This window comes from Pinus tabuliformis, chromosome 1_1 (assembly GCF_031772625.1).
Source record: "Pinus tabuliformis cultivar Carrire ecotype Pingquan chromosome 1_1, CPIR1, whole genome shotgun sequence".
NCBI classification, from domain to species: domain Eukaryota; kingdom Viridiplantae; phylum Streptophyta; class Pinopsida; order Pinales; family Pinaceae; genus Pinus; species Pinus tabuliformis.
The window spans coordinates 539,509,170-539,528,293 of record NC_142297.1 but is presented as its reverse complement, the minus strand read 5'-3'; the positions used below and the strand labels follow the sequence as shown (position 1 = coordinate 539,528,293).

Sequence of the window (19,124 nt, the reverse complement as noted above, 5' to 3'; positions counted from 1 at the left end):
CCCGGGAAGTTGATGTACCAACTTACCCCAAAACGGGGCCCACAGTTTGGCGTTTCATCTCCTAGGGTTAGGTTTTGGAATGTTAAGGGTTTTTCCATTGTTTCTCAACAATAAATAGGCCTTTGAGCCTCATTGTAACACAGTTCAGAGGCATGTAGCCATCACATCTCTTCTCAGAGATAAGCTACCATCGCCCTAGCTAGTTTATTTCCATTTCTGTCTGTAAGCATATTTCAGTATTTTCCATTAATGAAATGAAGTATTATTTCTGCTGCATCTTTGTGTATATGGTTATCTCTGTAATTTGTTGCGTTCCTGTTTAAATCCGGATCAGTGGTATCAGAGCGGTCTGCTTTTTCTCTATTTTTCTTTGCATGTCCCCAACAAGGTCGGGATATAAGGAGTTAGGGCTTGAACTGGTTGAACCTTTGCAAGACCAGCCTCGCAAATCCCGACGGCCTCCCATGTCGGACGAGAAGAAAGACGAGGGGGCAGGAGATCCCATCAAAATCTTGCTCGAAGAAGTGCTCGAGCGACAATGGAACGCGATGATGGACAACTTTGCGCAGATCCTTCAGCGGCTACCCAGAAGCGGCGCATCGGCTTCCAGCAGCTCCTCTGGAAACGCCACACCCTTTAAGGTACAAGTTAATTTTGAAATCCCCATATTCGAGGGTCAGATAGACGCCGATGCCGTAGATAAATGGTTAAATCTGCTAGAGGGTTATTTTTCTGTTCATGAATTTTCGAGTCGTGAAAAGATTGTTTTTGCTCTTCTCAAAGCAGCCCCCCACGTCAATGACTGGTGGGAAACCTACTGCGAGTAGAAGGATGAAAGTACTGCCTCACTATTTTCAGCCGCACCCACCCGGGATTCGTTCCGGGATGCCATCAAGGAGCAGTACTACCCTGTCGGAAGCTATGAGGATGAATACATAAAGTGGACCACGCTGCGGCAGGGAAGGGACCAAGACGTGCCGGAGTTCACCAATCTTTTCCATACCCTTCGCACAAAGTTGGGTATCAAGGATTCAGAGAAACATTTGATACTCAAATACCGTGGCTGCCTGCACAAGTACATCCAGGAAAAAATACAGTTCCTAAACATCCCCTCGCTCGGCGCAGCATACCGGTATGCCGTCAAGGTCGAGCAGAAGTTTAAACAAAAGAAGCGAGACTTTGGATCTGCAAATCCAAAGAAGGGGAAAGGTGCCCCTAAACCACAGAACAAAGGACAAAGCCAAGGCGGGACAACCCAAGACAACCAGCCGAAGCTGCAAGCAAAGAGCAACACCGCGAAGCCGAGAAAGGACACCGGAAAATGGTACGAGTTCCATAAGAGCTCCACTAACAACACAAGTGAGTGTCGGGCCAAGCAGTCACTGGTGGCTGAGCTAAAGGTTTCAAAATCAGATGCATGTTCCGACTCTGAGTCAGAACCCGATAAGGGGTATGAAAAAGGGAAGCAGATCATTGATGCGGATCCCAGCGCCACTGTTGCTACCGCAAAGATCCAGAAAAATGAACCCGAAGATCCAGAGGAGGAGGAGCGTCTCTTCCACTCCCAGATGTGGGTAAAGGGCTCCCCGATACAGTTCATTGTTGATAGCGGGAGTCAAAAGAACCTCATTTCGGTAGAGGTCGTGAAGCGGTTGGGCTTACCGACCACAGCACATCCACAACCATACACCATTGGGTGGCTTCACCAAGGGCGAGATCTTCGCGTGAGCCAGCAGTGTCGCCTTCCATACAACATCAAGCCCTTCACGGATGAGGTATTGTGTGACATTGCTCCCCTTGAAGTTTGTGATGTATTACTAGGACAACCATACTTGTGGAAGCGACATGCTGTGTATGAATCAAGGCCCCGTGCTGTTATTATTACATTGGGAAATAAGTTGTTCAGGATACCAGAGGTAGCACCACCTCCCTCCATCTCTTTGATTACTGCAAAACAATGCAGTAAGATCATTTCCAAAACCAGGAAATTTGTTTTCTTGATGATACGCCCTCAAGGGAAGAAGAAGACAGTGGCCGCGGCCTCCAAACGGGGTCCCTCTGCACGGCAGCTACAGATGGACAAGATTGTGGAGGAGTACGAAGACATCTTCACCTCCCCGGCAGGGGTTCCTCTGCACTGTCAAGTCAAGCACTCCATCGATCTGACCCCAGGTGCACCGCTACCCAATGGACCAATTTATCGGCGCTCCGTTCTGGAGAACAATGAAATCAAGAGGCAGATTCAGGAGCTCCTGCAGAAAGGTCACATCCGTCCGAGTTCTTCGCCCTGTGGGAGCTCGATAGTGTTGGTACAGAAGAAAGATGGGACGTGGAGACTCTGTATTGACTATCGGGCGCTGAACAAGATCACTGTCCGTAATAGGTACCCGATCCCGCAGATTGATGACCTCCTAGACCAACTAAAGGGGGCAAAATATTTCAGCAAGATCGATCTGAAGTCAGGATATCACCAGGTACCAATTGAACCCTCAGATGTGTGGAAGACTGCCTTCAAATCCAAGGAGGGCCTCTTCGAATGGTTGGTCATGCCTTTCGGATTGACGAATGCTCCTGCAACCTTTATGAGGCTAATGGATGACATCTTGCGGCCATTCACCAACTCCTTTGTAGTAGTATACTTGGATGACATTCTGATCTTCAATCAGAGTTGGGAAGAGCACCTCCAACACATCCGACAGGTTCTCCAAACACTGCGACAACACAAGCTATGTGCCAATTTGGAGAAATGCACTTTTGGCATGACCGAGGTTCAGTATCTGGGATACATCATTGATGAACAGGGGGTGCATGTCGATCCAGCCAAGATCCAAGTCATTCGGGATTGGCCCTCTCCAACCACTCTAACAGAGCTCCGCAACTTTCTAGGTCTTGCCAACTTCTACCGCAGGTTTGTGTTGGGGTTTTCTCATATTTCTTGGCCCTTGAGTCAAGTCACCAAGGGCGGGGCGAAAGAAAAATTCTTTTGGTCTGAATCTCAACAGAAGGCATTCAGGGAGTTGAAGGATCGCCTCTGCATGGCACCAGTGCTCGCGTTACCAGATTTACAACAACCATTTGAGGTCGAGACAGATGCCTCTGACTATTCTATTGGGGCAGTCCTTACTCAACATGGACATCCAGTGGCATATCACAGTGAAACACTTTCAGACACAGTCCGGAAGTACCCCACTTATGATAAAGAGATGTATTCCATAGTACAGGCCTGCCGACAATGGAAGCATTACATTTTGGGGAAGGAAACGGTCATCCACACAGACCACCGACCTCTGCAGTTCATACAGACCCAAGGGAAATTGCAGAATGATCGCCATCAGAAGTGGTCTACATACCTGCAATAGTTTCACTTGAATATCAAGTATAAAAAGGGCAGCACCAATAATGTTGCAGATTGCCTCAGTCGACCACCGATCATGGCGCTAACCACCGTGCTCAACTCTTGCGGGCACGAGACTTCTGATTGGCCACTTCTCTACAAAAGCGACCCAGAATTCGGCCACACATACCATACACTCTTGGAGGGTCGGCAGGTTGCAGATTTTCACCTCCAAGATGCCCTATTATGCCACCTCGGTCACCTTTGTGTTCCTTCAAGCGAGCGTGCCAAGATGATTTGGGAAGCACACTACAGTCGGGCTGCTGGGCATTTCGGGGTCGAGAAAACAGTGGCAGTACTGCAAAACTATTTCTATTGGCCGAATCTTCGACAGGATGTTAGGAAGTACATCCGATCATGTACTGCCTGTGCCATTGCCAAACCGACCATTAAGAAGCAAGGCCTCTATACCCCGTTGCCTACCCCTAGTCGACCTTGGGAATCCATCTCCATGGATTACATGTCAGGCCTTCCTTCCACTAAGCATGGAAATGACTGTGTTTTTGTGGTCGTCGATAGGTTCTCAAAGATGGCCATTATGATGGCCTGCAAGAAGAATATCACAGCACAAGCCACTGCTAAACTCTTCTTTGAACGAGTGTGGGTGCACTTTGGGATCCCACAGTCTATCATCTCAGATCGGGACAGTCGGTTTCTCAGCACCTTTTGGTCCAGTCTCTGGTCAATGCTGGACACCAAACTCACGAAGTCCACAGCCTTCCATCCTCAAACTGATGGCCAGACAGAGGTTGTCAATAGGATGATTGTGCACATTCTGCGCATGTATAACTCAAAGCATCCACGCACATGAGACGAGAGCCTCCCCTACGTTCAGCACAGCTACAACCGAGCTCTTCACAGCTCCACTGGCCATAGCCCTTTTCAGGTGGGTTTGGGATTCCAGCCACTATGCCCCATTGATGTGGCCATGCCACTTGCAGCTACTCACATGAATTCATCTCATGTCCAGTCCGAAACAGATAAGGCCACCAGCTTCATTGAGCGCATCCAACATATTCGCCAGCAGGTCCATGAAATTCTTGAGAAATCAAATGCCAAGTACAAGCAGCGACATGATCAACATCGGGTGCCACACAAGTTTCAGGTGGGCGACAAAGTCTGGTTGCATTTGCAAAAGGAACGCCTTACTGGAGCCTATCGGAAATTGAGACCACTCCGATATGGTCCTTACACCATTACTAAGGCTATGGGAGACAATGCATTTGAGCTCAGCATTCCCCCATTCCTTGGCCTGCACCCAGTATTCAATGTGGACCGCCTTCGGCTATACTTTCCACCATTGCTAGACACATCCGACATTGCAGAACAGCTCAAACCCACAGAATTAAATCCAGATTGCATGGAACAAGCTGCAACTGATCAGATCATGGACACACAGATCAAGAACACTCGCCAACAGAATATCCAACTGTATCGAGTTGTCAAAGTGGGCCAACTCCTTCAGCAGGGCAAGTGGCTCACCAGGGAACAAGTTCAGCAGAAGTTTCCTCATCTCATGGAGGAGCTCAACGCAATGGGGACCATTGCTTCCTAAGGGGGGAGGAATGATCCAGGTGGATATTGGTGGCCACCTGCCAAGTCCACCTGGACCCCCACCATTGTCTTTCTCAGCATTTTCAGTTTCCTTAATTATAGCACAACTTACTATTTTTAGCAGTTTTTCGGGTCTTGAACTTCCGGAGCCGTTTTGAGGCCTTAAACGATGTTTTTTGGGGAATCCGGGGGCAACACGAGTCCATGGAATGGACTGGTGTTGCCCGTTCCAACAATGATAGTGCTCGGATAGATCTTTCTAATGAGCTATTGTACGCGTCAAACGGAGATCATATGCCAAAGTTACGACCCCGGGAAGTTGATGTACCAACTTACCCCAAAACGGGGCCCACAGTTTGGCGTTTCATCTCCTAGGGTTAGGTTTTGGAATGTTAAGGGTTTTTCCATTGTTTCTCAACAATAAATAGGCCTTCGAGCCTCATTGTAACACAGTTCAGAGGCATGTAGCCATCACATCTCTTCTCAGAGATAAGCTACCATCGCCCTAGCTAGTTTATTTCCATTTCTGTCTGTAAGCATATTTCAGTATTTTCCATTAATGAAATGAAGTATTATTTCCGCTGCATCTTTGTGTATATGGTTATCTCTGTAATTTGTTGCGTTCCTGTTTAAATCCGGATCAAAGAAGCAGGGGAGAACTCTTGAACAGGTTTATATTGTATTGAAAACATTTGTGAGATTTTGTAATGTGCAGGAGCACATAATGTTTTTTTTTTGAGAAAGCATATGTAAAAGTTCTTTACAACAGTAAATGTAAAACTCTGTTTTTACATCAGTAAATGTAAATGAGATTTTTACACACAACAGTGTAATATCTCAGGAGGAAAACAAAGTAATTTTTGTTGTTGAAATGTTTTCTTGGTGGATCCCTTAGTTAAAGAGGAAGGTGATTTTCAGCACACTGTCATGGTGAATCCTCTGTCAAGAGGAAGGTGCTCTTCAGCACAATCTCAGGTGAATCCCTCTGTCAAGAGGAAGGTGCTCTTCGGCACAGTCTCAGGTGAATCCCTCTGTTAAAGGGAAGACAACTTTGATTGTTTGTGGAACTGCATGTGAAGCAGTGTTGGTGAATCCCTCTGTGTGAGGAAGATGTCTATGTAACAGCAGTGTTGGTGAATCCCTCTATGTGAGGAAGACTCTTTTTGTAACAGCAGTTTTGTAATCCCTCTGTTAAGAGGAAGACCTTTTTTTTGTAACAGGCAGTCATATTGATGAATGCAAAGTGTTTTTTTTGGGGTGTAGAAAAACTCTGTTTCTCTGAGACAAAATAGCTTCCCTGTGCAAAAGATCTTGTGGAGAGAAGGAAATAGAGCATTACCTCTGTGTGTTCAATTTGTTTGTTTTTGGGATTTTACCAGAAAAATCCCCAACAGTGGTATCAGAGCTGGTCCATGCTCTTTGAAGGTGACAAAGAAGCTGAAGGAAGGAGTTTATTTGCTGCAGCAACTTCTCCAGCAGAGAGAAGTCTCAGCTAAAAGGATTCAGATATTTCTCAAATTAATTTTCTGTGTTGCTGTTGAAGAAACAATGAGTCATTTTAAAAACACAGTCAAGAATTTCAAGCATAGTTAAGAAGTGCAAGGAATGGCCAGCACCAGCACTAGCATGGGTATGTTTAACACCCAGCTCCCACAGCTTAATGGGAAAAACTATGACTATTGGGCAATAGTTATGAGAGCTTTGCTTTTATCAGAAGATTTATGGCAATTTGTTGAAGATGGTTTTGAAAAACCAGCAAATGATGATGAGTTTAATAGCTTAACTCAGGCAGAGAAAGAGCAGTTGAAGAACTATAAGAAGGAGGATGCTAAGGCCCTCTACTTCTTGTATCGAGTGGTGGATGAGAGTGTGTTTCCAAGGATAGCAACAGCTAAGACATCCAAAGAAGCATGGGAAACTCTCAAGATAGCCTATCAAGGCATGGAGAAAGTAAAGACAGTAAAACCTCAGTTCATTGAGGAGGAAGCTTGTGATGAAAGCTTAGAGAAAACATTAAATGTTAAAAACTGTTTGTCTCGTGATGAAGGTGATGAGGAGATGGCTGAAGTACATCCTCAAACAACAGCACCAACACAAGGGCAGCAAATCACACCCTTGAGGAGAAATGAATGTGCTTCTCCAAGCACACCACAAGAAGCAACAAATGAAGGTACGAATTCTTTGTTTGCTTTATCTAGTCATGTTGATGACCCTGTTCATTTACAAGATGGAGTTAAAAATAAAAAATGGACAGAACCCATAAATGGGAGAAAGGAATTGAAGTTCCTTAAAGATTTGTTTAAAGGGTATTGAGTTCAATATGTAACTCTTGCCAAGATGGTTGAGATGGGCTTCACTGCCAACACTCTTGTCAATATGACAGAGGAAGAAATTGAAGATTTGATGAAGACCCTGGTAGAACTCTATCAAATGAATATTCTTATAGGGGAGATATGAAATTAAAACTCCCATGAGAGCAGAGAAGGAGCATGTAGCAGATATTCTGACCAAACCATTGGATCAGAAAAGTTTTGAATTTTTGATGAAGTGTTTGGGTATGACTGAACGCCCAGCAGTTGAAATTAAGGGGGAGTGTTGGAATATTAATTCCAACTGCAGGCAGCGTGGACGCGGACGTGGACAGCAACTCAGCCAGCACGCAGCAACGAAACCGCTCAGCAAAACCACCTGACATTTCAGACCGCCCATCTTGCAATTGTGGTTTCCGTACGCTCGCCTCCGATACAATCATCTGTGGACGCGTGGTCTTCTGTACGTCCGCTGAACCTGCCATATCGGAGCCTAACGTTCAGCAGCAAAAGGCCTCCCGAAATCTCCGTCCACCGTCCGATTGTCTTCATCGTTCTCCGTCGTCCATCAATCAAAGTTGCATACGAACCTGCATTAAATACATTGCGTGGCGTAAAATCAAACTTCTGTTTTGACCGCCGACTAAATTAATTAACCGCCATGTTGAGAATTAAATGGCATTCGTAAATGTTGGTGAGGTTTTTATTTCACGGAAGTATGGCAGCGAAAGAAAACAGGGGGAGCACATATGTTTTAAGAAATGGTTTTTATGAGTCGACCAGTGTGTGAGGCATGTAATGTATCGCACAACAGTGCGTAGAGTGAAGCAAGGAGTGTTTTGCACAGCAGTGCAATGTGTTAATGCAAACAGAACAAAGATTGAAATGGAAATGTAAGTTTTTGGATGTTGTCCAAACGAAGCGGCAACGAAAAAGAGGAAGAATGCACAACAGTGCATAAGGAGTTCAGGCCGTCGTTTATTGCACACGTATGGGTTCATTTGCATAATGAATGAAACGAAAAAGGGGCAGCGTATGATTATTTGCACATGGGATGAATGAGAATGTGTGCGGTAGCAGAAGAATAGGAAGAGATGCACAACAGTGCATAGAATATATGTGTTGACCTATGTAATGAAAAAATGATGAAGCACAACAGCTTGAGGATGATTTCTTTTTATATGCAAGTAATGCAGTGTAATGAGTGAAACGAAAATGGCAGCGAATGAAGAAAATAGAATGAGATGCACAGAAGTGCAGTGAGGGTAACGAACACAACAGTGTGAGAAATTTTTACACACAGCAGTGTGAATTGCAGAGGCAAGGCAGTAACGAACAACTAAGGGATATGCACAACAGTGCCATCATAGAAGAAGCAGGGGAGAACTCTTGAACAGGTTTATATTGTATTGAAAACATTTGTGAGATTTTGTAATGTGCAGGAGCACATAATGTTTTTTTTGAGCAAGCATATGTAAAAGTTCTTTACAGCAGTAAATGTAAAACTCTGTTTTTACATCAGTAAATGTAAATGAGATTTTTACACACAGCAGTGTAATATCTCACGAGGAAAACAAAGTAATATTTTGTTGTTGAAATGTTTTCTTGGTGGATCCCTCAGTTAAAGAGGAAGGTGCTTTTCAGCACACTGTCTTGGTGAATCCCTCTGTCAAGAGGAAGGTGCTCTTCAACTCAATCTCAGGTGAATCCCTCTATCAAGAGGAAGGTGCTCTTCAGCACAGTCTTAGGTGAGTCTCTCTGTTAAGAGGAAGACAACTTTGATTGTTTGTGGAACTGCATGTGAAGCAGTGTTGGTGAATCCCTCTGTGTGAGGAAGATTTCTATGTAACAGCAGTGTTGGTGAATCCCTCTATGTGAGGAAGACTCTTTTTGTAACAACAGTTTTGTAATCCCTCTGTTAAGAGGAAGACCTTTTTTTTGTAACAGGCAGTCATATTGATGAATGCAAAGTGTTTTTTTTTGTGTAGAAAAACACTGTTTCTGAGACAAAACAGCTTCCCTGTGCAAAAGATCCTGTGGAGAGAAGGAAACATAGCATTGCCTTTGTGTGTTCAGTTTGTTTGTTTTTGGGATTTTACGAGAAAAATCCCCAACAATAAAGTGAGAATAAATTTTCATAGTCAAAAATTATTTTTTAAATGTAATAAATTTTCATAGTCAAAAATTATTTTTTAAATGTATATATATAAATTTTATATTTATATAGAAATTTAACAGCCGTGTCTATGTTAGTTATATTTATATGGACATTTAACAATCGTTTCTATGTTAGTTATTAGTCGTTTCTATGTATATTAGTTAATATGTTCCATGAACATAGATGCTATTATGGTCATCGAACATATTCCTGTACCCTAATAACAATGGAATGCTTTTGATTGGCATTTTCTATTTTATGATCACTTATGATTGGAATGCATTGGATTGCATGATCAACTAACCACTTTTTCGGTAACAGATCACTGATTGGCTGACAACCTCATTCTATGAAAATATGTAGGTACCAAAGGCCATATACATCTTGGAAACAGCCCGATACAATTTCTTCATGGGGTTTCGGGAATACAGCTAGAGTAGCCATATTCAGCCTTGCAAATTCGATCTTCGTGTTGCTGCTGGAACCAACGAGGACGAATGCCAAGCTTTTCGATCAGTAAGTCGCAGCTCTTATTGACAAGAGCAGGGTCTCTTCCAGAAGATTTGAAAGGTTTACCCTCTCCCACATAACCGTCGATCAGATGAAGATACACCTCTAAATTGTGCGCGTTAACAAGATTGCACGTATGTTTCAGAAAGGGGGAGTTATTGTTGTCCAAAACAACTTCGACCCCAACATGAAAATATGTCCAGGGAAGCCAACTCAACAAATTTCTGAACCATCCCCATGAGTTCTCATTCACAACAAGTCCAGGAAATTTGGGAACAATATCGTTCTTATTCACCAAACGAAGCACCTTAACACCAAGTTTTTCCATTGTTTGGGCGAATGCTCTATTCCCTACGCGTGGAGAGGCGAATGCAAACACAGTAACAGGTATAGGGCGTGCTGGTGAATGTAAGTTCAGAATTTGTTTAACATCATATGAGCATAAGGTTGCGAGAGCAGCTCCTAAACTGTGCCCAGTTAAAGTAACACTCAAGGCCTCATCCTTGTATTTATCTAAGAGTCTTATAACTTCTGAACGAGCAGTTTCTCCTGTAGAATTATAACAATTTAGAAATCCCTTCTCTACTCGGACGCCCTTCTCCTTGAGACCATTAGTAGTTGATAATCGAGCAGGAACTAAAAAATCTGTGAGATCTTGTATCCATTCTCGAGATGTTTGGGTTCCTCTCCACGCTATTATAATATCTCTCCGGCCGGCTCTTCGTATTTGTTGTGCATCTGTGCAGACCGCAATAAAGCCAATCCAAATAGATTGCTCTGTCTGCCTCCCCAATATAATATCAGTCTCAGTATACAAATACTTGGTGACTCGATACCCGTAGTAAGCTTGCCAATTACCGGCCACGTTATAATTACTATAAAATAATTCATCAGGGCTGTATTTACACCCACCATAAGAACTCATGCAAACTTTACTATCGAATGCATCATAGCATAACTGTGCGAAATCACCGTATCTAAGTATCTCCGCTTTCAAAAGTGGATTGATTGGATTTAATAACCCATTCCACCAGTTTGCTCCTTGGATATCTTGCCACATATCGGCAAGTAGTCCGGTGTGATGAATCCCACTCGAATTGATTTTGATTTGTTTTGGTGCCCGGAATTCTTGATCCAGAAGAGTACCATCGAAACTTGAAGTTGTCAAACATGAAGGAATTACCTTCATCCTATACGGGTGCATCATCTGATATAACATTCTAACAATTTCTGAGTTTCAACCACAGTTCTAAGATTTCTGAATTGCAATGTCGCGATCAAGTGAAGGCCAGGGGGGCTAACCAGGGCTTAGCTTCAGCAGTTTTACATACTAGAGAGATTTGCAATCTTATGTGCAAGTAGGTATGTATACACAGATCATGTGGCTATATATAACATAGATTAGATCGTGGTGCTGTGTGGATATGATAATTTGCAGAAACACGCACGTTTGATTTTGAATTTGGAAAATTTGACATGGTCGCATAAGCATAAGAATTCTCTGTGATTTTCCGATCCTAAATTGACTGCAAATTCCTGGCTTCAACGAAATATTAGGAATTATTCAAACCTAGGGACGTACGATTACATATTTCTCATCCTCGTTGAAGGTTGCCAGAAAAGTTGGCGTGCCATCTCTGTCATGTGACTGGACAAATAGTTTGATGGGAGATCATTCGGTTTAGTCCGGCGTGCGCACGTGCGGCAGCCAGCTTCACATAGCAGCAGGTTTGACTTTGTCCATCGCATCAATCTAATCGTTGTCAGTTCATCTTATCCACAGTAACACATGCCAATCTTTATCTGAAGCTGTAATTATGTTATTTTCTCAGAGCAGCGAATCTCCTCAAGTTTAACTATTAGGCGCAATGCCTTTTATGGTTGTTTTTTCTACTTTATTTTGCTAAAAATTTAGTACAGATTTTTTTAATTATAAATTTAAGCCATAAATATAATTTTGTAAAAATATGGTAGAATTATTTGAAATTCAGGATTTATAACTATCAAGTTTTAAGATTTGTAGTTTTTTTTTGTTTTTTTAACAAGGGATTTCTAGGTTGTTTTTGTTTTTTTTACTGAGCTGAATTTATTTCCGCAATAAAAAATTATTTAAATATATTTAGAGTAGATTTTTGGAAGATTTTCTCACTTTATTTTAGTGAGAAATTCGTTGTCATGGGTTAGTTATACAACCTTTAAGTTCAAGTGGTTTAATTTGAGAATTTCCTAGATTTCTAAAGTGCTAAATACATTTACCTATTCAAAAATGCATTTTAAACAACACAAATCACAATCTTGCTCAAAATTGTATCAAAAATTCCAGCTAAAAAAATCATTACTTCTATTAGTTAGACTGAACCAATATCAGTTTATCATTTTCAATTAAAAACATAACAATAATACTTATTTTTTAACAAAATGTAATTTATCCATATACATAAATTTTTATTTTTTATTAAAAAACAAATTAATATTCTTTAAAAAATTAACAACTACAATATTCTAAAGAGTAAGAAAACTATTCATAACTCAATTATTAAACCAATAATAAAACATCATCACTAACTACTATCAACAAAACAACATCAATAACTGTTATCAAGAAACACAAATTGATAACTCAAATCTCCAATTAACTCTTATCAAGAAACACAAATTGATAACTCAAATCTCCAATTACACGTGCAATGATTATCTTTAAAATTTAATATCCTAAACTTCCTTATATTCCTAAATATCCTAACGTTTACTCAACCTTAATCATTTTCGATTATCATTTAATCCCGTTAATTTATTTAATATTACCATTTTGCACGTTTACACTCTTGTTATTTCACCGTTGTTCATTGAATCCGTGACCATTTAAATCATCTTATAATTTAAAATTTCTAAAAATCGCAGGATTTTCACACATTTAACAGGCGGATATTGCATCTGGATCATATGTGGAAACAAATCGTATTTCTTTTCAGATTATCACGTAATTCAGCAAATAATTTATTATTGATTCTCAAACGTGTACGACACATCTGCAATATCCTTCTTGAGTAATTGTTTCTGCTTCTCTGAGTTCTGTAATAATAAATTCGTGTCGTCGCGTCGTCGCCGCCAACTTCTTACGTACCGTTCGACCATTGGAGCCGAGAACCTTATTTTGCTATTCACGATTAACAATGTCAATAATTTTAGAACGCAATAAAAACGATAACAGTCTTGGCAGCTTAAACACCATGTCAAATAATGTTGTTTTAACTGTTTGGTATAATTTTCTAAAACAATTTTGATTAAAATTTGATAGAGATCTTTTCGCTTCAGAAGTATAATATGTGGTTTTCGGAGGCTATAGAATTCAAATTAATTTATATATTAAAAATTATATTTTAAACAATAATAATGGTAATTTATCAATGGTAAATGATTTGTTTTTTAGCTGTGTGAGTTTAAGTCTTTTTGAAATATGTTTGTTTTTCAGTTAACTAAATTAAGTTTCCCAAAAATATGTTGTATCTAGCCAATAGTGACCTCTATAAAATATTATATCCAGTGTACTGGAAGTTACCTATTTTGGACAAATTCTAATTCTATTAAAAGAAATGTTAGTGATATATGTGAACGGTAATGACCTTATGGGTTGCATGAACAGAGATTGAAGTTATCAAACATATATTTAATATATATGTTGGAAAAAAGGCATGGAATTAATGCAAAAGTATAAATTTTTAGAGTTCTACACAAGATAAATAAATTATGTAAGTTACCATGAGAATCAACAGAATCAAGAAACTTCGTAAGCATCCAGGATGGAAATAATTATATAGCTTCATCGGTTCAGGGAATAAAATGAAAAACATATATATATCTAATGATTTCCATGGCTATGTCGAGATTCATGTGAAAACGGGTTGGTAGTAGTAAATTGTTGTCTCACACAAGAAAATGTCTGATAGACACATATTAAAGATAAAAATATCGGGTTAGCCGGGTGAAATAAAAAGAGGAAAATAGCTTGGTCACTATTATTTCGTCTATGTAAATGATAATTGTTGGTCAAATGCCTTTGGAATTTAGATATAATCCAGATTGAAGTACCAAAAGAAACATTGTACTTATGATGCAGCTACTAGAGTGTGAGAAAATACTGTAGAATTCTTATCCAGCACTAAGTACGAAGAAAGCGACTGGTCGTATTCACACTAGGGACGGTGTGAGTTTAAGGGGGAAAGAATGAAATATCGCTCTATGGATGTGATGAATTAATTAAGATGACAATGTGAATAGTGGGAAAATGTTGGAATATTAATTCCAACTGCTGTGGAGCAGCAGCGATGCGGGACATTGCCGATGAGTGATCGCCGATATCGCATCAGCGAGTCGTAATAGAGGACTTACAAAAGAGTCGGCGTATCTGCGGTAGAACTGCAGTGAACAGAACAGCAGTAGCTACTTTATTCATTTGTCGTGATCCGGCGCCCCACATTTTTTCCCGATCTTTTAAATCACCGCCATTACCATCTTTTCACTCTTTAATTATTTTTGAGTTCCCGAAGGATGAAGATCAGATCCAGCGCTACACCATTACTTCTCAACAACTGTATTAATGAGCAGAACGGCTGAAACAGAAAAGAACCAGCCTCGAGCCGACGCAACATTTATCAGTTATGGGTTTCCACATAACCGACTCAAGAAGCACAGCAGAATGTCAGAAAGATCAGATTCGTTCATTATGAGCAGCAGAGTACAGCAGAGACTTCATCAGCAAGATAAAGCGGTGATGACCCTTTCCCGCACTATAAAATGCAGACACAGCAGTGAAGAAAGAACCGAAGCAGAAACAGAAATAGAAGTAGAAAACAGAAGAAATAGATTGAAAGTCCTTTTGTAACACACAGCAGTGTAGAACAAGAGACTTTTTTGTATTGCACAGCAGTGCTGAAATTTTCTAAGATAGTTGTTTTTTGGAACTGAAGCGTTCCTGATGTAATCCCTCTGTCAAGAGGAAGATGCTTTTCAGCATAGTTTGGTGAATCCCTCTGTCAAGAGGAAGATGCTCTTAAGCATAGATTGGTAAATCCCTCTGTTAAAGAGGAAGATGTTCTTTAACATAAATTGGTGAATCCCTCTGTTAAGAGGAAGATGTTTTGTAACAGCAGTTGAGAAATCCCTCTATGTGAGGAAGACTTATTTTATCAGTTAGTTTATCGTTCATAAATAGAAGTTTCTTTTTTGCCCGTTGCTGTTACACCGTAACTCACAAAATACTTGACGTCAAAAATTTACGTTGCTGCAACACCACGAACAGCGTTGCTGCAACACCAGTTACAACAACTGAAAAAAAACTGTGTTGCTGCAACACCGTTTCCAGAGAACGAATTTTTCTGTTTTTCTGAGTTAAAAACAGAGTATTTTTCTGTGTCAAAAATAGGGTATTATTTTGATCAGTTTTTGATCCTGAGGCAAAGTAAAGTATTATTTTATGCTTTGTTCTTGTGTTTTTGAATTATCAGAAAATAGAGTATTACTCTCTGTTCATATTTTTGTTGTTTCGGAATTTATCAGAAAATTCTCAACAGTGGAAACAGAGGATTTTTTCCACTGTATTTTGTTTGGAATAACCAGAAATTCCCGACAGAAAAGGCCATGAAAATACATGGATATATTATGTAAATTAAATGAATTGAATAAATAGACAAGAAAAAATACTTTGGAAGGAAACACGTAGAAACATGATTCTTCCCGAACAAAAGAGTATAATGTTATGGGTAAAGGAGATTGGATAATTTGTTCATGATAAGAAATCTAGATAGAATTCTAGATAAGCATAATGGATAGGAGAAAAATATTTATTAAGTTTCTTAGCTGGATAAATATGCTAAGCTTAGAGAAATCTTAAAAGCACTGCCAGAGAGAAAGGTAGGCTTTTATGGAAAAGGCTAGGCAAGTGGATACAAAAGTTCCACAAAAGCACGACAAAACTTTATCATGAAAGATAGCTATTAAGTAACTATAGAACCCATCAACACGGGGTTGATGCGGAGGCAATAGCATCCCATCATGGGGGTGAACTGAAGGATTACAGTGCAAGGTTGGGTGGTGAAAACATGCTTGATTCCCACAAGAGCTATTACTGATCATTTTGGCTAGATTTCTTTTTTTACGTGATTTTAATTATTTATTGTTTCTTTCGAATCAATTAGGTTGGGTATATTACAAGATTTGGGTATTATATATTAAGTAAAAGATGTATCTTGTACTCATTCATAGTGTTAAGCTACTTGACATAATGACAAAGTAATTTATAAATGTGGAAAGATTGTGGTTGCTAGCTCTTATGATCGCATGAATTATTTTATGGTGGATTTAGTTACATGGAGTTTCAATCTGTCTTTATATTAAATTGGTCTTTATATTACACTATACTATTATAAGAATTTTATTTAATAAGAATAGGAAATTAAGTAATAATCTTGTGCACTGAGTATGGTACATAATATTGTTCGATTTCATTACTTGTTAGTTAAAGAGTATAGGGTTGAACAATTATGTAGAAGTTATTGTTGGGAAATAGGGGGAAGGTTAAAAATGTGGCCAAATCTAAACTGAAGAAGATAAAACTATACTCGTTAACCTAGTAGTACTACTACACTATAGATAGGAAATTAAAATGTGATATTTCGAAATTAAATACTAAATAGAGAAATAAGAGAAACATAAATACACCTCAACACTTCTAAGTAATTACAACGGGTTGAGCATTGGTTAAACACTCATAAATTAAACATACATGTAATTTTCGTGGAATTTTAACAATAAACTCGATACTTTATGAGAGATTTATGAGAAGCATGCACCCTTGACTAGCAGATAGGAAAGAGATAGCCACTTTCGCTATAGATATAAAAAGGGAACTCGAGCAAAAGAGTAGATGTTAAGACTTGAAGAATGTGACAACAAGGGGAGTAACAAAATAATTTCCTTACAGTAGATACCAATACTTATCTATGAAGTTTAAAAAACCATTAGGGGTAAGTTTTATAGCGGCACTTAGCCGACAACAGTAAAAAAAAATCACCATCACTAACATCCAATTAGAAATTGGAAACGAATATATAACTTACAGAATTATTCATTAAGGAAATAGTCATTTGTAAAAACCTTCAAGGTGTAAATTCATCACTATCATTAGATAGGAAAAATGGTAAAATATTGGAACATGACATAATCAACATTATTGTTAGCATGTACTCCAAAAATTATATGTTATTACATGCAAAAACCACGTTGGGCCTAGAACAAATTATACAATAGTCGTGCAAGGGACTTAAAGTACGCTAGGAATTATTGAAGTATTGTAACTATGTTGTAGTAGAACAGGGCCACCACGGTACAAACCTGGCATGCAAACCAAGAACCTAGTCTAAATCAAACCGGTTTAGTAGTCACCCATGGAAGGAAGGGTGAGAGAAGAAGAACCCTTATAACCCAAAAACGCTTAATATCTGAGTGTTTAATTGAAAAGGGAAATTGAAATGGTACCCCAAATCTACTTAATTGAAAACTCACGGATACACTACAGCAATTGAACATTAAAGATAAGTTCAAACCAACCTGGCAGTGAAATGATGACAAGTAATTGTGGAGGATGGTCTATCGGCTGATCGGAGGATAGATTGTTACAAAGAAGAGGTATACCGGTAGGAAAAGAGAAAAGAGCAATAGAATCTAAGGGGAAACCCTGCAACTCTGCGAACTCTAAATTGAATATAGGACACAAAAAGAAACCAATACCAAAGTTTCACCTGTACAAGAGCAAAGAGCTGCAGAAGTAGGTGAATACCGGAGCGTATATCATGCCAGTGTCAAACCATCACACCAGCAGATGAGGACGAATGTGTGTAAGTCAAGTGACTAAGTAGTAGCCATAGCTGAGTAAAGTCCTACCGAAAGGGGGAAAGAGGGTCATCATTAGAACCCATGCAACAGAAAAAAGGAAAGAAGAAATAGAAATCATTATCATATCGAGTAGGTTATCCAAGACCATTAACTCTACCCTGTCGTTCCAATGGGGTAGCCGGGAACGGAGTCTTAGCGACAAAACCTGGAAAATTCCCTACATGAAAAGTCGTATGGGTGGGGGTAAGATAAAAGCAACTATATTAAATACAAAACAAAAATGATACATTGTGGTTTCGAAATTGATGGAATGAAAATGAATAACTGACTATAATTTGGGTGAAGAACTCGAGACACCAACTCAATTATAACTTTATGAAAGGAAAACGAGCCCTCTCGTTCCAAAGAAGGCTAAAATCTGCAAGGAGAAAACTGTTAAAAGGTAAAAGACAAACATGGAATTCCAAGAATAAAGTTACACTAGTCCGTAATAGATTATAAAACATACCAAGAGGAGTCTGCGAATGACAAAATTCTGATCGACCTCCAAAAAGCAGGACTACCTCACAAGGGAGGTCGGTGTGCTAAAAAGCCCCTACATCAGCGACAACAAATAGCAATGCGAAGGGTGGGCAAGGTTTTAACTAATTCGAGAGAAACCACACTAAATTAGTTGACAACATCACAAAAGAAATGCTACTTCCCACCTTAGAGAATAGAAGTATATCGTTCCGATGGCAGGGAGGCATGGAAGCGGAGACCATGGAAAATCACTATTTGGGTGTACCCAATTTCAGACGGCTGAACCTATCATTAAGTCCGTCCCTCAAGGCACGTGAGTACAGGTGTAATCTCAAGCAACGAAATCAAATATCCTCGTTGAAATATGGAACGAGGAAATATCTACCACATTTCAAATCAAGGAGACTAGGAAAAAATATATTCCACCTCATGAATGTCCCCCACCTTGTAAACCTTAATAGGTGGATTCAATTACATGATCTTATAATTGAAGGGGTGGTAATAAAGAATATCAAACCTTATAGTTTTATATATAAACCTTATGATGACGGGTATCACGATACCAAAATGGTAAGAGCTAGAGGTATATACCACGTCGGACTTGGCTCATGTTAAAAGATGGATATGTAAGATTTAGAAAAAAAATTATCGTAGGTTAGCGGGAGGTACATGACATATGCCATGAAACATTTATTTCATTAAATGATGTTTTGTTTGTAAATAATAATATCTAGAGTCAACATTCTTTCCACCATTAGTATTAGTACTATGTATCATGCACATTTAT

General features: G+C 39.6%; 1 protein-coding gene across 1 annotated transcript; it reads right to left on the bottom strand.

Annotated features, from left to right (window-relative positions):
* Positions 1-7,644: 7,644 nt before the first annotated feature.
* On the bottom strand, positions 7,645-11,114 carry LOC149214193 (phospholipase A1-Igamma1, chloroplastic-like). Its single transcript, XM_089389320.1, has 2 exons — positions 9,845-11,114; positions 7,645-7,847 (listed from the first exon to the last, which is right to left on the bottom strand). The coding sequence occupies exons 1-2, from the start codon at positions 11,112-11,114 to the stop codon at positions 7,645-7,647; spliced, it is 1,473 nt and encodes a 490-aa protein (XP_089245446.1).
* Positions 11,115-19,124: the final 8,010 nt, after the last annotated feature.